The sequence below is a fragment of the Dromiciops gliroides genome, chromosome 2, assembly GCF_019393635.1.
Source record: "Dromiciops gliroides isolate mDroGli1 chromosome 2, mDroGli1.pri, whole genome shotgun sequence".
Lineage (NCBI taxonomy): Eukaryota > Metazoa > Chordata > Mammalia > Microbiotheria > Microbiotheriidae > Dromiciops > Dromiciops gliroides.
In genome coordinates this window covers 242,394,498-242,417,257 of record NC_057862.1, presented here as the reverse complement: position 1 = coordinate 242,417,257, position 22,760 = coordinate 242,394,498, and the positions used below count along the sequence as shown (strand labels likewise).

General features: G+C 38.4%; 1 protein-coding gene across 3 annotated transcripts in view; it reads right to left on the bottom strand.

Annotated features, from left to right (window-relative positions):
• The window catches only part of SMOC1 (SPARC related modular calcium binding 1), a 219,690-nt gene that overhangs the window by 81,062 nt on the left and 115,868 nt on the right, over nt 1–22,760 (bottom strand). For all 3 annotated transcript variants that reach the window (XM_043988243.1, XM_043988242.1, XM_043988244.1), the window contains exons 4-5: nt 6,143–6,242; nt 4,378–4,425 (exon numbers count right to left, since the gene is read on the bottom strand). In XM_043988243.1, coding sequence (XP_043844178.1) covers nt 4,378–4,425; nt 6,143–6,242 — 148 coding nt within the window. The remainder of the gene's footprint in view (nt 1–4,377; nt 4,426–6,142; nt 6,243–22,760) is intronic.

Below are 22,760 nucleotides of genomic sequence, written 5' to 3'. Positions count from 1 at the left end.
CTGGAATCTCACTTCTGACACTGACTCACTGTGTTACTCTGGGCTGGTCACAACTTCCCTGAGATGCAGTTTCCTCATCTGTAAAATTAGAATATCTACCTTGTTGGAGTGTTTTGGGGATTCAATGAGAAAATACATGAGAAATAGCGGGGGGGGGGGCATCAATCACAAATAGCTATATAAATGTCAGGTGGCATTGCTAAAATAAGCTAGAGAGTGCATGAATGTGAACACACACACACACACACACACACACACACACACACACACACACACACACAATCTTGAAGCACCAAGCCCTAAGGGGAGGAAAGGCAGGCAAGGATGTGATCTTTCCAGATCAATTGTTGTTTGAAATTCCAACATATGGCACAAGACCTAATATAGCTTGTGTTAATTACCACACATGCCCCATAAAAGAGTCTGTTAAATCCACAGAGCACAAAGAACAGAGAGGGAAAAGCTATTCTGAGAGATGAAGTCAATAGTCTGTAGTTTTTACCCTTCTTCCCTCCCACAGGTGTCTCTGTATAAGATAACAGTGCTGCTGCCTCTCCTTTCATTCCTTCACTTGGGCCCCACACCTGGGAGCCAAGGGACCCCGGGAGGCACTCAGAGGTTCCCTTCTAGGGCCACAAAATATCAAACTGCTGTGACCTTGTAAGTAAGTGATTGTGCTTCTCTCTCGCTCCCTATTTCCATGGGCCTCTTCTGCTCATCATTTCCCTCCTTTCCTTTAAAGGACTAATTACTGCTTGGCAACCAGACGCTAGCTCACAATATAACTTTTCATTCCTCCCAACACAAGAGAAAGAAGCCTTTGCTAGTCCTGTCAATGAGTCACGCTCACAGGGGCAAGTGGGGGAGGGAAAGTTATACTGGATCTGGATCCAGTCTACTCCACCACCCCCCTTCATAGACAATGAACATGCCCTCCTCTTAACCCTTCTTCCTATACCTCTCCACTCTAAATCCTCTGCACTCCTAATGCGTTCTTGAGGCTGGCTACAAAAACAACGAACCAGAGCAGGATGGAGATGCGTCCTATGGTTACACTAGGCTCTGGTATAGGAAAAGCAGAGACCCCATGTGTGGGCACCGACTCTAACAAGAAGTCTTTTGTCCCTTTCCCACCTGCTGCCCTCCAGAACACATTCCATTCTTAAGTGGCAGCTGAAAGAGGAACCTTGGCAGGTTGATTCAGGATATTACAAATGCCCTCTCTCACCTTTAGGGCACCAGTTCAAATCCAGCTTTCCTGGACAGGTGTGCCTGAGGGTGGTCATTTCTACCAGGTGGCCAGGGAGGGAGGGAGACTGCACATTCCAAGGACACCAGCTCCCATCCCAAATCCTCCCCCCCCCCCCCCGCCCGAGACAGGCAGGGGAATACATTACCTCCCTATGGTGGTTTTCTCATCAGAAGCACTAGGGTCTATGGAAATTAGCACTGGATGGTGTTCCAGAAAAGAAATTGCTAACAATTCCCCTTTCACAAATCACACTTTGATAATCGCCAGCCGATTTCATTTGCTGTACCACTCCAAATCCCCAACTGGGCTAGGGCTAATGCTGAAGAAGCACCTAGTAATGCTACTGAAATACACAGGAATCTTGTTTTATCTCAGACAGCCTTCCCTAGCTTTATCAACAGCTTAGTGAAGCAACATTTCTGCCATTTGTTGTCCCTAGGGTGAAGGTAGTCAAATCAACCTGCAAACCTACTGGGTGATCTCTTCATTAGTTCATTTAAAAATTAATTAACCCAATGACCTATCTTTATTGCTTTTATGCAGACCACTCATGGTTTTTCACTTAGCTTCTTTTAGTAGGCAGGGAAAAAAGTAAAAATATAACTTGTTTTACATTGTTAGTCAATTTCACTCATAGGACCTCTTCTTTAAGACACAACGTTAATTTTTACAAGAATTTCTAACACTTTAAGGAAATTGAAAAACTCACCCACAACTTCAATTTCCCCAAAGCTCCTCATAAACCACCCTAAACCTCAAACCAAATCAACATAATAGATAAAGCTGTTTGTGTTGTGTTTGTTTTAAATGATATATTATTTCTCATTCTCACCATCTCTTGGGAGAATAACTAGGGTAGGGTAACTGAGACTTTGCCTCAGGACACTGAAATTTAGAGTGAACTCATAACTCCCTTCTGCTGCTGTTTAGAAGAACTAAGTTTACAATTGAGTTAGTAAGAATAATTTGTTGAAATCAGGATATGAATAAGATGGGATTCTCCTTGCCCCTATAGCCACACCCCACTTTAACTCCTCCAGGTAGACCCCTCTGCTCCACCAACACCTAAGGCAGTGTCTCCAGTAAGTGGCTTTCCCCACCATGCTGTATAGCATTCTAGAGTCTTTTCCCTACCTGTTCAACTGAAATGGACCAAAAAGACTAATTACAGCTCTGCTTCTTAACTCAAGGTCTATTCCATCTAATCAATTATCAACCAAAGAAGTGATCCTGAGTAGGGGCACTTAGGTGGTACAATGAATAGAGTGTCAGGCCTTGAGTCAGGAAGAGACATCTTCCTGAATTCAAATCTGGCCTCAGACATTTGCTAACTGTGTGAACCTGGGCTAGTCATTTAGCTTTTGTCTCAGTTTCCTTATCTGTAAAATGAGCTGGAAGGAAATGAAAAAAAGCATTCCAGTATCTTTTCCAAGAAAACCCCACATGGGGTCATGAAGAGTTGGAAATGACTGAAAATGACTGAACAACAACGCACAGGATGATTTTGAGCAGGGCACTTGAACCCGTGTCTTTGACAGAGTTCCATTTTTTTTCTACAGTACCTCTCTTGGACATCCTTCCAGTCTTTGCCCCAGAGGCACAAGATAGGGGAAAACTAGAAACCATAACTGAGATAGATTCAAGAATACCTGGTATCCTTGGTTATACTGGTGTGTTTAATGGGTAATATATAAGAAGAAATGTTCAGGGGGCAGCTAGGTGGCACAGTGGATAAAGCAGCGGCCCTGGATCCATGAGGACCTGAGTTCAAATCCGGCCTTAGACACTTGACACTTACTAGCTGTGTGACCCTGGGCAAGTCACTTAACCCTCATTGCCCCACAAAAAAAAAAAAAAGAAGAAGGAATGTTCAGAGAGACACTAGGAACAATGGAACCATCTCATATCACACAACCTTCTTGGACCTCTCTTCTGTAAAATGTAAGGCCTCTGAGTTCTGTACCAGTTCTAGAGTACATTTGTTTCTGCCCTGCTTCAGTGCTAGAAACACACACACACACACACACACATGAGATACTGAACATTACATCCTTATTGACTGAAAGACTGGATCATCCCACAGTGGGTGTACTACACAAGGACAGAGGTCCTTGCTCAATAGCATTTATGGTGTGTTTATTATATGACTAACAATCAAGGTTCTTGTCTGGGGATTCCAGGTGTTTGCCCTCATACCCCCAGGCCTGACCAAAATTTCTGTGAATAATTATTTGCCTTAAAAAGGAGGGGCTGGGGAGAGAGGCAAGGACTCTCCAGGGGATAGCTCTAGCTTTTACCAGAGGCTCTTTTCAGCTTGTCTAAAAGTTGACTGTTAAGGAATGACTTAAGAAGCAGGATTCACATTTTTTTTCATGTAAGGAATTCCAAAGCAAATAACAAGCCATTGATGACTTAGTGGGTCTACAAAGTTGCTGAAGATATATCAAGGTTAAGCAACCTGTTGAGGGTCATACAGCCAGTTAAATGTCAAAGGCAGGATTTTAATTGAGGTGTACCTGGTTTCAAACCCACCACTCCATTTGCTATACCAGCGGTTCTCAAACTTTTTGGTCTCAGGACCCCGTTACACTCTTAAAAATTGTTGAGGACCCATCCCAAAGAGCTTTTGTTCACATTGTTGTTGTGGTTGTGGTTCAGTCATTTCAGTTGTGTCTGATTCTTCATGACCCCATTAGGGATTTTCTTGGCAAATATACTGGAGTAGTTTGCTATTTTCTTCTCCAGCTCATTTTGGAGATGAGGGAACTGAGGCAGAGTCAAGTGACTTGCCCAGTGTCACACAGCTGGATTTCGTTTGAGATTGTATTTGAACTCAAGAAGATGACTCTTCCTGACTTCAGGCCCGGAACTCTATCCATTGTGCCATGTAGCTGCCCTTTTCTTTGTGTAATTATATCCATATAATACTGTATTAGGAATTAAAACATTTTAATACTTTTATGAAATTAGTTTTGATCATATAGACCCACTGAAAGGGTCTCAGAGACATGTGGGGGTTCCCAGACTTCCCTTTTTGAGAACCATTGCCCTGTACCATATTACCACTATCCCATAATACCTGTCAGTGGAGATAAACACTGAATAAATCACAAAACTTCACTCACCTTTCCTTCCTGAGTTACCATGGCCTGAGGGTTTATCTGTGACTGAACCTTTGTTGGGGAAAGGAAAAAAAAATAAACACATCAGGATGTATTCTGGGTTGACTTTTAAGTTTTTGCACAATCTGAAGGTGTAAGCTCATGGTATATAAACATTTTCTTTAAACACATCTAGGATAATTATCTATAATTTTACTATACAGTCACATAAAGGAGATTTGGTTTTCATCAGTGTCCCTAATATCCAAGTCCTATTGAATTGCTCTATGGTTTCCTTAACTCAAAGTATCATTTCCATATTACTATGATTCCTTTTCAAAGCAACCCCTGCCCCCTTAGTTACTGTGTGCATCCCAATCTGGACTAGGTTATTTCTTCAGCAAAATCAGCTGAAAAGAAAATACTTCTCATCCCATCTGCAATAACTGACATCTTATTGGTTAGAACAGGAAATCAGTGATTTTCCAATTGCATTAACTGAAAAATAGTTGGTCCAATCATACTGAATGGGCAAAAATGGTCCAAGGCATGGAAACAATTTTCCACTGAGTGGACTTTTCCCTTGAGGGAATGGATGTCAAGTACACTTGGCTAAACATGCTGTTTTAAACACCTGGGTATCTCACACAGACCAGTTCTATCACTGAAGCACCTGTAAACTCTAGGGAAGCCATACCCATAAAAAGACAGAGTGATAGGGAGAAAGAGAGACACTATAGCTAACATCTTCAAAATGGCATTCAGGGGAAGCTATTCCCTTTGATATGCCCCTAGATGTTTTGGGAAAAGGTTATATAATGACATGAAACAGTGGATTCTACAATATTACTCTCCTTTATACTAGATTTAGGGGAGAAACCACTTAGTTTGGGTTTGTTTTGTTTTAAAGACAGACATGCAGAACATTTATAAGGTATCCAAAGCCAAAGAAGGCTTGATTTCTCTCTGAGTCAAAGTTTCTAATTCCCATTTAAAGCAGAAAAAAGCAAACTTTCTTATTTGCCTTATGGATTTAAGTGTGCTGTTGCTAATGTTTATATCCCTTTCTACTAACTTTCCCCCTTCCCCTTTATCTACAGGGGTCATGAAGAAGGTGAACCATTCAAAGTGTTTAAAGAAAAACTCACGATGACAGTAGTATCGAACTTCATTAGACGCTGATTTTCTAAAAACCCAGCCAAGGTAGCATGAAATTGTTTTTTGTTTGAAATTTCTTTGGAAATGGGAGAAGTATTAAGAAAAATGGAGGGGAATTAGTAGCAGGTTATTCATTTCTGTGTGACAATAAACCTCTATATTAAGTTCATGAGGCTTCTAAAATTAGTTTCTTTGTGAAATTAAAACTTACTAACTTGTCACTTCCATGGTATCCCATCCCAACCATATAAAACTAGCCAAAACTGAATTTTTGCTCATAAATTGGAAACAGAAAAAAAGAAATAGGTACTTCTTTCATGGGTCAACCCAAAGGATATTGTTTGTTTCCCAGTCCCATATATTCATCTACCCTTAGTAATGTGGCATTTACAAGATAAGAAACAAGGGACTATACTACAACCGAAGCCTGTAGATTCTGGTCATTTGGTCACTTTCTACTTAGGCTTAAGCATGACCTATTTGATCTGTTAGGACCAGTAAAGAGCTCACAATCCCCACCAAAACTCCCAAGCATTCCAATACTCCTCCATCCCCATCTAGGTTGCATCAGACCCAGTGGGGTTTCTCTTTCCAACCCATTGATTCCTTCCATTCCTCCACCCCATGGTACCTGAACATACAGGAGTTTTGTTCTGCACAGAAGAGCCACTGATGGGCTTTCCATCAGTAGTGACACACCAGCAGTATCCAGTATATGTATGACACTGCACCTATTCAGGGAAATGAGCAAAGGCCATTAGACTCAGGGATCACTTCAGCAGGGGTGAGTCAAACTGGCTTGTGAAGGTAATGACATATAAAGCACCTGGTACCTGCTGCCAATCCCCTCCATTCCTAAACCTGATTTCAAATCATATTCACATGAGGAGTTCAGTTAATCAATACCATTAAAAAAAACTATTATAGTATATCATATTACATTCTGGGAATAAAAGTGGATACTGAAAAAAAAGAGTAGAGACATCTTCTTTCAAGGGTAATTTACCTAAAATAAGTCTTAAAGCAACTGCATAGTAATATTAATATCATACCCACTGAGGACCTTAATGTTGAAGGAATAGAGAGAAATGAGTTACTGTCAAATTGGGCCAATCAGGAAGATTCCTGGAGGAGGCAGACTTTGAATATTAAGGATAGGAGCAAAGGGCCTTTGCTTTTGGGGTGATGGCATGCATGGATCAGAAGTTACTCTTTTCACCCTCCTTGGGTGAAATTAAATTAATGAATAAATAAATTAAGCTAAATCAAAGAGAGACATAGAGCTGAAAGGGGCCTCAGGAAAAAAATCAAATCCATCCATTTCATTTTACAGATATAGAAATGGAAGTCCAGGAGGACAAAGTCAAGTGATTTGCCCACAGTCTCACAGGTAGTAAGCTTCAGAGGTGGGATTCAATCCCTGGTCCTTTCACTCAAGTGCTAAATTTTTCCTCAGTATGTATCTTTTCTTTTTATTCCAGCTGCATTTAGTTTATTTGTAACCTTATTTATCGGGCTAGGTAATTTGCCCAAGATCATAGAGATAGTGATCACCAGATGACGTCAATGATTCCTCCCTGATGGACACAAGCCAGAAGGCATTCTGTGCAATTAGCATGATGACCACTGCATAATAAAACAATAGAAGGATTATGGGAAGAGAAGAACATGTAGTTCACATGGAAGAACTAACAATAATAATTACTAGCATTTCTATAGTACTTTAAGGTTTGCAAAGCTCTTTTCCAATATCTCATTTTATCCTTATAAAACCCAGGGAGGTAGATGCTATTATTAGCCCTATTTTATAGATGAAGAAACTGAGACAGGCCAGGGTTAAGTGACTCTCCCAAGAGTCACACTGCTAGTAAACGTATGTGGAAGGATTTGAACTCAGGTCATCTCAACTCCAGGTCCAGTGCATTATCCTCTGTACCACTTACATCCTAAACCTTATAAAGGCAAAAATGTCCTTGATTACCTCAGTGATTTTTGTCTTCTTCTTGTATGCTAGGTAACAAAAAACACATCATCTTACTCCCTTAACTATGATATCCAGGATGGTATGAGGAAGTTTCTACAAGTCAAGAAGCTGGCATCCCTCTGCAGGGGCAAATGCACACCCCTCCCTCTCCCCCATCATTGACTCCCAAATGATGTAGTTAAATGATCATCTATTCTCAAACAGTGCTGTTTCAATGGTACCTTGAGCCAACAGCAATGCAGAGAAGCTCATTGTATACAGACCCTAACACTGAACAAAGGCTTCAGATGGGAGCTCAACATGCCCAGCTGAGCCCAAGTCTCTTGTGATGCTGGGCACTGACCCAGTTCCATTCCCTCTCAGCTGGGTAAAGAAACACCTCTTAGATCAAGAGTGGCAAATGCCCAGTGCTTCTCTAAATCCCTAGATGTATCCAGTCATACTTCTTGGGTGGGAAGTACGCCTGGAAACTTGGAGAGGACCCCTCTCGATTTTGTCAGAGCCATCAGAATAAACTCACACAGAGATCATCCTTCTCTAACAGCTAAGATTTTAATGAGATCTGGCTGTTAACTTTCCCCCTCCTCTGCCCCTAATTATCTTTATAGAAAGATGTGTCTGGGAGACCATGCCAACCATTCTGACTCCATCTGAAGCTCTTGGACTCCTACTGCTCTACAAGGCAGCCTTCTAGCAAGCAGGCAGTGCCAACCGAGCCCAGCACCCTGGGGTTGTTCAAGTTTCCTATCCAAAGAGATTTACTGTTGAATTTGGAGAATAGATGTGAAAAAATAGGATACGGGAATAGACGCCAAGCCGGCTCTGAAGGTTCATCTCAGATTTGTGTTACTTATGGAAGAATTTGCCTCCACCCAGAACACAGTGAATAGCCAAAGTCAATACTATCTCCTGGTGTTGAGGGACAGAACAGGGCATCTATATTAGTGTTCAATAAAGTAATACCAGATTTTTGTTTTTTCAAGTTATGGTTCAAGGAACATGTTCTGATACATGGTCTATCCAAGTCTGTGTAAGTGTAAAGCTAGTGTATTGGGGCTAGAGTACTAGATTTGAATTTCATCTTACTAGCTACATGAATATGGAGAAGTTAGTTAAAATCTCAGTTTCCTCATCTGTAAAAGTGGGGAAATGACACCTGTAGTACCTACCTCATAAGGCTGATATATGGTTCAAATGAAATCATGTGTACCAAGCAGTTTATAAATTTTTTAAAGGTGTTATATAAACATCAGCTATACTAGATGCCCTTAGAAATTTCTTTCCACTCAAAGAGTCTCTGACTCTATATAAGCCTATTGTATAAAACACAGGTTCATATGCCAGGTTCTCCTTCCAGGGTTGGGAGGAGTCTTGAAGTACACAGGCTCAACTCAGTGTCCTCAACCTTGGGTTTTGCTGCTAAACAGAGCACTTACTCCTTAGGAAGGACTAGTATAGCCCAGCTGGAAAGCTAATGAGAGATTGATTCCCAGCCCAATGAAATAGAAATAAGGAAGGGGAAAAGAGAGCAGATATAGAGACAGAGATGGAGAGAGACACACAGAGACAGTGACAGAGAACAAGAATGAGAGAGAGAAATTGTGTTCCATTTTCTTTGGAACAAGTCAAAAAACTCAAACACACCCTCTTATATCATTTAGGTGTACAGAGTCACTCCATTGCAGAATGCCTTAGGCAAAGAAAGAACAAAAATGAAACAAAGTTGGGTCAGATCAAATTCAAAGGGCAGGTGGAATTATTTAAGTGAATTTCCTTTTCTATACACATCGCCTTTATACAGGCACAGGATCTAACTTTAAAAAGCTAGATAAATTTTTAAGTGCTTTAAAAATTTGTTATTGTTTCTGTGAAAAAGGATATGCCTGAGAATTTATAATTTATTTTCCAGGGCATTTTTGTTGTTTTTGTTTTAGCAAACTAGTGCAAAGATGATTTTGCCTAAAAGATACAGCAAATAATAACTGGCATTTATAACTCTTGAAAGCAGCAACTTCACATACATCATTGGAACCTCACAAGAACCTTTGATGTATCAGATATTGGTATTATCTCATTTGAGAAATAAGGAAACAGTCTGACAGAAGTTGTGTAACTTGCCCAAATTCATACCACTAGTAAGTATCTGAGATAAAATTTAAACTTAAGTCTTCCAAGCACAACATCAAGCATTCTATCCTCTATATCATGTTCTTAGCAAATTATCTGCATGATATGCCATAGATCCTCAACTCTGATTGTGGGGGACCAGTTTAAAGTAGTAAAAATCTTATCTAGCCTTTTTATTTTTGAAAAATTTAAATTTGTGAAATTTCATGTCATCCACTTGTATTTTCCTGTGTAGATGGTAAGGCCTCCTTCTTTATTATGGATATTCTAGTACTCTCATGACTATCATTCAGATGATGATTCACATTCAGAGAGCTTGTTCTTCAATATATGTATCAAAACAAAACAAAAAAATAAAAAATAAATCAATAAATGTATCTTGGAGAATTACTCCAAATGGACAATGAGGTGGACATAGAATTAAAGAGGAAGGGAACAGATGAATTTCCTTTAGAAAATTGCAAAGCTCCTTTAATGGAGCTAACTTCTCCCAGAATCAAAGGTCCCTCTTCATAAAAGCTATAATCTATTGCTAGTTATGTATATCTACAAATCTGAAAAGACTCCGATCTTTAGGAGAATTCATTGGGCCTTGATCTAAAGCTAGAAGGGACCTTGGAAGACATTGGATCTGATCTGCCTCATTTCACAGGTGAAAAAAATGGAAGCTTGGAGAGTTAAAGAGGCCTATTCAGCATCCCAAACCTAGATTTTCATGACTTCAAATGCAGTGTCCTATCCCCTAGACTACATTACCTAGAGTAAAAATATCACTCAGAGGGTAATGGAGAGAGATATGCTGGGTGTGAACAATAAATGTACAACTAAGGAGAACTGGAATAAAGAATTAGTCATTAGGGGCAGCTAGGTGGCGCAGTGGATAGAGCACCGGCCCTGGAGTCAGGAGTATCTGAGTTCAAATCTGGCCTCAGACACTTAACACTTACTAGCTGTGTGACCATGGGCAAGTCACTTAACCCCAATTGCCTCACTAAAAAAAAAAAAAAAAAGAATTAGTCATTAAGCATAATTAAGCACCGACTGTGTGTCAGGCACTGTGTAAAGTGCTAGAGATTCAAAGAAAGGCAAAAAAAACACAGTCCCTGTCATCAAGAAGCTCACATTTCAATGGGGAGACAACATGGAAATAACTATGTATACATAAGAAATATGTACAGTGGAGAAGGAAGGTCATCCCAGAATGGAAGCTCTAGGGAAGACTGGGAAACAGGGAAGGAAAAGAGGGATTTGAGTTGAATACTGAAGGAAGCTAGGAGGCAGAGGTAGACATGGGGGAGAACCAGTACAAAGTCATGAAATTAGGAGCTGGAGTGTTGTGTGAGTAAAATAGTTTAGGGGAAGTAAAGTATAAGAATACTGGAAAGATAGAACAGGGAACTCTACTAGAAAATACACAGATACACAATTCGCAAATACTTGTAATATTGAAGCAGCACTCTTTATCACAAGCAAAAGGAATAATAAAGTAAATCTTCAATAAAATATTTTAATAGATAATTGAAGTAAAACATGATTCTAATAAGTCTGTTAATGGCTATTCCCTGATATCAACATGAATAGTATACACAAACAGTAACAAAACATCTAGTACAACTACAGAAGTTTAGAGAGATACATATATATTTTATATATGTAATGGGGAAATGTCTAAAACTGGTATATTTGGGGGTTTTGAATAGGAAAGGAAAAGAGAGGTGATAAGGAACCAACTGGAGTTGGCTAAAAAAAAGGAAAAAAAATAGAAAAATGACAATCCTACCTAAGTTAATTTATTTAGTGCTATACCAAACTATCAAAAATATTTTATAGAACTAGAAAAAATAATAACAAAATTAATCTGAAAAAACAAAGTTCAAGGATATCATGGGAATCAATGAAAAAATATGAAAGAAGGTGGTCTCACAGTACCAATATCTTAAACTGTATTGTAAAGTGGTAATTATTAAAACAATCTGGTACTGGCTAAGAAATAGAGAGCTAGATCAGTGGAGTAGAATAGATAGAAATTACACTATAATAAATGACTATAGTAATCTAATACATGATAAACCCAAAGATCCAAGCTTTTGGAACAAAAACTCACTATTTGACAAAAGCTGCTTGGGAAAACTGGAAAACAGTATGGCAGAAATTAGTTTTAGACCAACATCTCATACCATATACTAAAATAAGGTCAAAATAAATACATGATTTACACATAAAGGATGATACCATAAACAAATTAAGAGAGTATGGAATCATTTATCAGTCACCTGAATTTTAAAGAAGATGTTGATTTGGCAACAGTAATATGGAGACACTGAAGGTAGTGGGAGGAATCTTTTTTAGGAGGAGGGGAAAGAAAGGGAGAGGGTGGCACTGTTCTTTAGAAGACAGCCCCAAAAGGGATGCATTTGCATCTGGAAGGGGCAGCTCATTTCCTAGAGATTCATTCCCAAAGGGGTGAATATATGTCTCACCTACTTCCAGGGGACTATGTATGTAAAAGTACCAGAATGATAGATACCTCAGGGGGGAAGTATGCTCTCCTAGAATGGATGTATTGCCCTTTTGTCCATCTTGTAAGCATTCCAGGATAAAACCCTATTCACCCAGTACTAGATTATGGTTCTGAACATGAAAAAGGGCTTTGGGGTACATGAAGACTCTAATCTTCCACAGAAGGGGGAAAAACTTACTCTCTTTCTCATAATTGGGGTGTGAGAAGTATAGAAATATGGAGTAAGGGGAGAGGAGAGTGGGTATCTCTGGAAGAAACTATGAGGCATCTACTATTTTTTTTAAATTACCTGTAAAGCAGGTTAATGAGAGATAATTTAAGAATCATCAAACTCCCTAAAAACCATAATCAGTAGAAAAACCAGTGGATACCACATTTCAAGAAAGCATAAAATAAAACTCCACCAGTCACCTTTTAAAAGAAATCCCAAATCAAAAATGCCCAGGAACATCATAAACCAAAATCCAGTACATCTCTAGGTCCAGAAAAATGCTACAAGTGGCCAAAGAGAGACAAAATTCAAATGCCAAGAAAAGACAAATTGCACAAAACTATACTGCAACTCCTAAAATTGTGGGGAGGTATTAGAATACAAAATACCAAAAAGAAAAAGAAAAAATGCTTACAACAAAGAATAAATTATCCTGTGAAGTTTAGTATCATTTTAAAAAGGAAAAAAATGAAGCATTAATAGGATAGAACTTTAAAGAATTCTTGTTGAAAAGATGAGAGCTGGGAAGAATCATTGCTTCTTTTGTTGATCATAGTATTTAGAAAAGCAAATTTTACCTTAATAACTGTTTTGGTTGCATACCAAAAGTTTTAGCATTGTCTTATTATTGTCATTTTGTTTAATAAAATTCTTTTGTTACTATGAGTTATTCTTTGATTCACATATATTTTTCAGGATATTAATTTTCCATTTAATTTTGAATCCTTCCTTCAAAGACCTTTATTGATGGAAATTGTATTGTATTTTGGTAAGTCAAGAATGTGTTTAATATTTCTGATTTTCTGTATCCATTTTTATGTTCTAGCACATGGTAAATTTTTGTAAAGGTTACATGCAAACTTAAGAAATATGTATGCATATTTCTTCTTTATGTTCCTACTAAGAATCATAAGATAATTATCATATAAGACTTTTCTAAAATTCTGTTCAGGTTCTTACCTTCTTTCTTATTTATCTCTATTAGATTTATTTAACTCTGAAACAGGCACACTGAAGTCTCCAACTTTTATAGTTTTAATTTCTACTTCTCCCTGAAACTCAATTACTTTAAAAATATTTAAAAGCTGCTCTATGTGATAGCTATATAATAAAAATTGATATTATTCATTATATGATGCCTTTAAGCATTATATGGTTTCCCTGTTTATCTCATTCAACTCTTTTTATTTTACTTCTGTATTGCCTTTCCAAGATTGTGATTCAATGGTTGAACAAATTATGGTGTATGAAATGATAAAACAGATAGATTCAGAGAAGCCTGGAAAGACTTATATGAATAGATGCAGAATAAAATTTGTGGAAGAAGCAGAAGTACTTATACAATAACCACAACATTGTAAAGTAAAATATCTTGAAAGACTTAAAAACTTTGACCAATCACAGCTCCAGAAGACTGTGATGAAACATGTCTCCCTCCTCTTGGTGAAAGGTGATGGACTATACGTGGTGAATGATACACCTTTCAAGACATGACCATTGCAACATTTGTTGTGATATCGCAAATTTACTTTGTTTGCCTATGCATTCATTACAAAGGAGACCTTTCATTTTGAAGCGAGGAGGGGGAGAGTTTTGAGGAAAGTTAAGGGAGTAGGTATAGGGGGGAAAAGGAAAAAAAGGAACCAAAAGGGCATAAATGAAACATTTTTTAAAAAAAATACAGACAGAATGCCATAGGGACAGTAGTAAGGGGGACACCAACAGGTAGTACTGGAACTAATGCATGTTTTTAAAAAAACCAATCTGTATAAAGTAGAAGTTTCATGTACGGTCCCTATTTCCGCCTTTCTATATAGGAAATCTTCCTATTTTATGATGATTTTCCAGCCTATATTAAAAAAAAGATTAGATAACAAGTTAGCTATTCCTCTCCCAGGCCTAAAAGATCCTTTTTCACAAATGGTGTTGTCCCTTGGTGGGGGGGGGGCAGGAAGAGGAGGATGGTGAAATTACATCAACTGTAAAGTAAAACAAATCTTATCTTTATGCTAAATTTGGGGATTTCTTCCTTACTCAATTACAGAAAAGCAGCTTCTTGCCCAATAGTGAAGTCATTTACCAGTTATGCCATCTCTCCACATAATAGACTACCATGCATGTTTAACAGTGTGATTGTTTTGTTTTGTTGTTGTTTTTAAGTGAACATTGTACATTATGTAGGGAGCCCCAAGCAGGGGTAGCAGCCACAGCAGCACACAGAAACTGCTTTGTCTCTTGTGCCCAAGGGAACCTGTTATGTTTGACATGCTCAAAACACTCAGACAGACAGACAGACAGACAGACACACACACACACACACACACACACACACACACACAGAGTAATCTTAGCAGGAGGAGCTATGGTCAGGTTCACCTTTACCTCACTAGAACTTTGTCTTCAAGGGGCTGTATCCTACTGGCTTTTTAATTTTAGCCTTTTCTAGAACTGCACAGTGGTTTAGAAATGTTTGTTGAATTTAAGTGTAATTTTTCCCCAGGTAAGTTCTTTCTACGTGAAGAAAGACATGTCATAGGAAACCAAATTTTGCTTTTCAAAATCCAGACATTTCTTAAATGCCAACAATGTAAAAGACACTCTTCTAGGCACTGAGGATATGATGAAGACAGAAGCAAAACAGATTCTGCCTTTGAGGTATTTTCCATTGGTCATGGTCAAGTTTGGGGAATTTATAGTTCGTTTTGTCTCGTTTTGATTTTGTTTTTAATTTCTTAGATTAAATCAATGAATATAGTCATTCTCACCCAAGCAAGCTTACTGCTGATGATTAATCAGCATAATTAGTCATATTAATGCCAAGTATAACACATGATTATATCATTTTAAGGCTTCCAAACCAATTTACATACATTATCTCATTTGATTATCAGAACAACCCTGGGAGATAGGCAATCCAGGTATCATCATTTCCACTTAAAATGAGGAAAGAGGTTCTGAAAAGGCATACGAAAGTAATTAAAGGTATATTTCAACCTCATGTGTGGGAGCCTGTTCTCATCAGCTCCTGAAAGATAATTATTAAATTTTCAGTGTGAGCATTTACACCTTAGAAATCTCCAAGGGCTATAAATCAGGGCTTGATTTATTGCTTTATGATTATCTAGACCTAAGAAGGTTATGAAGAGAATGTCAATAATTTGCTGAATGGGGGCGGCTAGGTGGCGCAGTGGATAGAGCACCAGCCCTGGATTCAGGAGGACCTGAGTTCAAATTCGGCCTCAGACACTTAACACTTACTAGCTGTGTGACCCTGGGCAAGTCACTTAACCCCAATTGCCTCACCAAAAAAAAAAAAAATTGCTGAATGCAAAGGTGTTTCACACGTATATTTCCATCCCAAGAGACAGTTGTTAAACACTTATCAGCACACCTCTGGTCTCACTTAACTAAAAATCCAGTGTTCTTTCTGCTTGATCATTTTGCCAAGTCTAACTGGACTCTGTTACTTATTACCTGTATGACCATATCATTTAAAATATCTGAGCCTCAGTTTCCTCAGCTGTAAAATGAAAGGATGGCTCTAGATGGCCAGTGGGGTCCTTTCCAGCTCTCAATCTTTAATTTTATGACCTCCTTAACTCAAGTCTTTCCTCATATCCATCCAACTTTCATATTGCATCTAAAGCAGTGTTCCTAACTCTTGGTCACATCCTTTCCTGGTTTGAGACCCGAAAATGCCACACACCTTAAAAAAAGACAGGGCTTGGGGACAGCTAGGTGGTGCAGAGGATAAAGCACCAGCCCTGGATTCAGAGGACCTGAATTCAAATCTGGCCTCTGACACCTGACACTTACTAGCTGTGTGACCCTGGGCAAGACCCTGCAAAAAAAAAAAAAAAAAGATAGGGCTGGTGTTGGAGGCCAGTTCTTTCAACTTCAGTCCCAATATTTTCCCCTGTACCCTGAAGCCTCCCCCATCCTCCTCCTCAATTCTCTCATCCCTCTCTTTCAAGTCTCTCCCATGTACTTTCCACATTCTAACTTGTATTATAATCATTTGTTTATAGTCATCTCCCTACAAGATTGTAAGCTTCCTGAGGGCAGGGCCAATATAAGTTTTTATCTTTGCCACTTTTGAACCTTAGCAGGATGCTTCATACAACACGGATTTACTAAGGGCTTATTCGATTAAAGTCATAGCCAAAGAATTCTAAATGGAGACTGGAGCCTTGCTTAAGTTCTTTTTTTTCTTCCTTTTATTTTTAATTTATGAAATAAAACAAGCATTTCCATAAAACAGTAAAATAAAAGGAACTCTTGCTACTGCGACTTTAGGAAGAAAGAAGCCATCTTACTGACCATCCTAAATTCTCAATCAGGACTCAAAACCTGTTTTCTCATTATAATAGCATGTTTCAGAGTTCATAATGCATCTATGTGATAGGTTATACAATTTGTATTGGTCATTACATCACCACAGGATAGATGACCAATTGCTCAGTATGTTTTTGAACAATGGTGTTAAAGTCAAATACACTAAGGATCCTTGAAGGTCACATATTGACTTACAAAATCACATCTCATATCACCTATGTTTTATTGCATTTTAATTTATTTTATTAAATATTTCCCAATTATATTTTAATCTGGTTCACATGGCACTCAGAAATGTTGTGGACCATATCAGGGGGTGTGTCTGACACCTCTAGTGTAGAGATTACTCTTGGTCAGGTCTGGACTGAACCAGATAGTCTATACAACTCTTTGATTCTTTGTATAAGCAGTGTAGATCCAGGATCCTAACCTTTTATAACTCTGGAACTTGGAAGGTATTTCCCCACTGTAGCAACAAACCAATTAGCACATAGTAACTTTTAAAAATGACTTGTTCATTAACCAAGTACTACCTGTTCTGACTTATATCAGCTGTTTTTTTAGGTGTTCATGTTTTATCTCCACAATTATATTATCAACTCCTTGAGTCAGAAACCATGATTAATTTTATTTCCTATAACATCTAATGTAGTGTTTTGTATACTGAAGTCACGCAACAATTTGTCAGTTAATTGATATTATGGAAGGAGAGATGAACAGTGTAAAGCAAAGAACTACATCAAAACTACGGCCACTTTAGGTAATATACGAGTTTTCCCAGGATGCTTTAATTCTTGGTATCAGTATAAATCTTCCTCCATTGATAGCTGAGGTTCTAAGTTATTTATACAAGGCAAGAATTTGGCTACTGATTCCCTGTGTGACCTTGAGCAAGTCATTTAACTTTCTGGGGCCTCACTTTCTTCATTATAAAATGAGATGACCTCTAAGGTACCTTAAAGCTCCAAGTGTATGATTCTATAATTGTGAAAATACCATATACCTTTTGTATTATAGACAGAATAATCTATGGACAATGCATAGGAACAGCAAAGGTGCTACTTACGCTTGGTAGAACCATTCATTCCATATTTATCAAATGCCTACTCCACACAGGGAGTTTTAAGTAGATTTTAAGTTTTAAGTAAATGAGTAAGACATGGAGTCTATCCACCAGAAGCTTAGCAGCTACCAAAGAGGGCAAATGAAAAGTATACAAAAATAAGTATAAAACATAAGTGGATCAAGAAAGATTCAAATACTGTATTTCAATGTCTAGCATGGTATATTGGACACACTAAAGAAAAAAATTACAGGAACAAAATATAAGACAATAACACATACAATCTGTTCAAACAAGCCTTCCACACCATACTACTCTGCCACTGGGGAGCATTGTAAAGTGCAATTCTTCACAGGCTCAAGGATGGGAAAATGAACAAGTGAGAGGAGGCTCTTCTTGGGTACAGGGTAGGGATGAAGGCAAGACCACAAAGAGAGAAGCAATGGGTACATGTGGTGCTGGATCCTGTAGGAATCCCATTAAAGCCAAATCACAGTCAAAAGCACTATGCAATGCTAGGCAAATCATATCCATCTGGGGTCCTTTCATTCCCTCAAAAACATCAGTATAATTCTACCATAAAGTAATTCACATAGCTGCAACGTTAAGTGTTAAAACTAAACATCTTTTTTTTTGTTTTTGTTTTTTCTTTTTTGCGGGGCAGTGGGGGTTAAGTGACTTGCCCAGGGTCACACAGCTAGTATGTGTCAAGTGTCTGAGGCCGGATTTGAACTCAGGTACTCCTGAATCCAGGGCTGGTGCTTTATCCACTGTGCCACCTAGCTGCCCCCAAAACTAAACATCTTAAAGTATCTTGTCTCAGATCTAGCTACAACTTCTCTGTCTCAGATTCAAACTCAGAAGCAATTCACTGTAAATGTCACATACTTCCTCTGTGGGAAGGGAGAAACTAGGATAAAACATTAGTGTCTACCCTCCCATAAACTCTCCAACTTCTATAGATCTTAATTCTTATAGATCTGGAAAAATTTGCTGCCTTTGGGTTTAACTCTTTAAAAAGAAAAAAAAAAACCAGACAGACAGACATACAGAAACATACACACACACACACACACACACACACACACACACACACACACACACAAAGGAGTTTATGGAATAAGTTGGGAGTGGAAGGAGAGGCAAGTCTCAAAGGACTTGGCAACCATCAACATAATTGAAGCAACACGAGAAAAGACAGCCTCATTTCAAAAAGTTATTGCAATGTCTTTGATCAAGGGAAAAAGCAAATCCATTCCCATCACTTTAGCTGAAATGGGCTTTCAATCTAGCTGTCTGTCTGCCCACCAGGGTAATCAAACATCGTGGATTGAACAGCACATGGTAGTATTTAGGTTGTCAAATGAAAGAGACAGCTCTTAGCCATTTTTTTTTGAGCTGCCACCTGGGTCTGCCCCAAACTTTAACATTTAACATTTCAGTTCCCACCTAGTTTGAATGACTGCCTTTCATAGCAAACCACTGTCTGGTTAAACTTTACTCACCCAAAGCAAAAGAAAACAGGCACATCATAGCAAAAATTTTGCTACATGAACTCAGAGGCTCAGAGACTGTAAGCCCAATGAAGGTAGAGTCCGTATCTTAAGTAAACTTTGTATCCCCCACAATACGATGATATGAACACTTAACACATGTCTATTTATCTTGTTCAGTTGTTTCAGTCATGCCTGATTCTTCATTACCCCATTTGGGGTTTTCTTGACAGATACTGGAGTGGTTTGCCATTGCCTTCTCCAGCTCATTTTCCAGATGAAGAACTGAGACAAATAGGATTAAGTGACTTACCCAGGGTCACACAGCTAGTGTCTGAGGCCAGAGTCGAACTCAGGAAGATGAGTCTTCCTGACCCTAGGCCCGGCACTCTATCCACTGTTCCATGTAGCAGCCTCTGTTCTTGCTTCAAGTCAATTAAGCAAGAAGTCCCATATATATCATTTATACCACTATAAAGAGAGGACCAAACGATTGCCAAAGTAATCCTTTTCTTCCCTCACTGTTTCCACATACATACTACTCTGGATCCCTGAAATTGTCATCTTAAGATTTGGTCTAATGTCACCCATTATGCAATGACAGGCAATGAAAACTAGGCACTTTTATGTTGCCTAGTGCAATCATGACCTTCCCAGGGCCTAAGGCATAATATCCTCCTAGCTATGAAGACTAAAAGGAAGGCTGTGTTGAAAAGGGCCAACCATAGGAAAACAGACAGGAAAAGGCTTATTTTCCCCCAGTCCTAATTTAAAAAGAAAACTTGATGTTAGGATTTTTCCTTCTTGTCATCTTCACCCTAACTGTGTGTTCCAAACTAAAAGAGATAAAATTATTTAGGTCTTAAAATATCCCAACAAGTATAACCTTTTTAGTGCTTTTGGAGACACTTATATAAGGTCCATCTATATTTTAGTTAATAATCATAATTTATTTATTAATACCTTTTAACCCAGCAAAAAATACCACTCCAAGGTCTATGCCTCAAAAGAAGGAAGGAAAACAATATTTATTAAACACTTCCTTTGTTCCAGGCAGTGTACTGAGTGCTTTACAAATATTTGATCCTCATTTGATCATTTGATCCTCACAACAATCCTAGGAGGTAGGTATTATTATCATCTCCATTTTACAGTTGAGGAAAGTGAGGAAGACTAGGTAAAGTGATTTGCACAAGGTCACACAGCTAAAAAGAATCTGAGTCCACATTTGAACTTAGTTCTTCCTAGTTCCAGGTATGGGACTCTATCCACTGTGTCACCAAGCTGCCTTTCAAAGTGAGAGGAAAAGGTCTGTTTTATAACAAGACTTTGTTCAGTTATTGTTGTTATTCAATAATTTCAATTATGCCTAGCTCTTTGTGACCCCATTTGGGGTTTCCTGGCAAAGATACTTTAGTGTTTGCCATTTCTTTCTGCAGCTCATATTACGGATGAAGAAACTGAGGCAAACAGGGTTAAGTGACTTGCCCAAGGTCACACAACTAGTAAGTGTCTGAGACTAGATTTGAACTCAGGTCTTTCTGACTTGAAGGCCCAGTGCTCTATCTATTGTACCACCTAGCTTCCCTAACAAGACTATTTATAGTGATTGTTTTTTTCCAAGGCAATGAGGGTTAAGCAACTTACCCAGGGTCACACAGCTAGTAAGTGTCAAGTGTCTGAATCCAGATTTGAACTCAGGTCCTCCTTAGTTCAGGGCTGATGCTTTATCCACTGTGCCACCTAGATGCCCCCTATAGTGATTCTTTTTACAGTATCCAAAAATTAGAAGCTAAGGCAGTATCCTCCTTTTAGGGAATGTCTAAACAAATTTTGGAATATGAATGCAATGAAATATTACGCCATAAGAAATGAAGAAATGGACAGTTTCAGAGGATACTGTAAAAACCTCTATGAAATGATGCAGAATAAATATATAATGATATATATTGATAAATATATGATGAGCTATATAAAGATAACAGCAGAAATAAACAACTTTGAAAGACTTTAGAACTCTGATCAACACAATGATAAGTCATGAGTTCAAAAGAATGAAGATAAAACATCTCCTGCCAGGGAAGTGATTGTCAATATGGGAATTTATTTTTTCTGAACTATGCATGTAAATATTGAAGACTTTTATTATTTTTTTAAAAATTGCTGCATGGGGTAGATGGAAAGGGCAGATTAAAAATGAGAGGTTGGACCTGAGGACCTTTAATATCTCTTCCAACTTGAAATATACAAAAAAAGAGAGACAGAGAGAGAGAGAAAATTTTTCACAACCTAATTTATATCCCCTTCAAAGGTTTTCTTTTTAAAAAAAGAGATTCATTGGGGCAGCATCAGCCCTGGATTCAGGAGGACCTGAGTTCAAATCCGGCCTCAGACACTTTGACACTAGCTGTGTGACCCTGGAAAGGTCACTTAACCCTCGTTGCCCCACCAAAAATTAATTAATTAATTAATTAATTAAAAAAAGATTCATTGATGCCTTTTAAAAAAATATTACAGCAGTCAGGATAACCCAAGATCTAGTAGCTTCTACATTAAAGGATAGGAGGGCATGGAATATGATATTCCAGAGGGCAAAGGAACTGGGATTATAACCAAGAATCACCTACCCAGCAAAACCTAGTATAATCTTTCAGGGGGAAAAATGGGAATTCAGTGAAAGAGAGGACTTTCGGGCATTCATGATGAAAAGAAGCATAAAAAGATAAACAGGAAAAAGAAATCATGAGGGATATAAAAAGGTGAAATTGTTTACATTCCTTCATAGGAAGATGATACTTCTAACTCATAAGAACTTTCTCATTATTAGTGCAACTGAATGGAGTATACTTAGAGGGCACAGGTGTGAGTTTAATATGAAATAATGATATCTTTAAAGCAAATATGTTTTTATTGTTATTTTTTTATGGGGCAGTTGGGGTTGGGTGGCTTGCCTAAGGTCACATAGTTGGTGAGTGTTGGGTTTCTGAGGCCAGATTTGGGCTCAGGTCCTCTTGGGTCCAGGACTTGTGCTTTGTCCACTGTAACACCCAACTGCCCCATGTTGATATCTTTAAAAAAATACAATTAAGGGGGGAGAGGAATGCACTGGGAGAAAGGGAACGGGAGAGATGGAATGGGGTAAAGTGTTTCACATAAAAGAATCAAGAGAAAGCATATGGAATGGAGGGGAAGATGGGGAAGTAACAGGGGAGTGAGTGAGCCTTACTTTCATCAGAATTGGCTAAAAGAAGGAATAACATAAACACTCAAGTGGGTATAGTAATATATTTTGCCCTGAGGGAAAGTGGGAGGGGAAGGGGAAAAGTAGGGGCAAAGGTGAAGGAAGGGAGGGTAGATTGGGGCAGGGGGAAGTAAAAAGTAAAACACTTTTGAGGAGGGACAGGGTGAAAGAAGATAGAAAATAGAGTAAATATCAAGGGGAGGAAATAGGATAGAGGGTAATACAGTTAGCAATAGTATAGTAACTGTGAAAAAAAATTGAAGCAAGTTTGTCT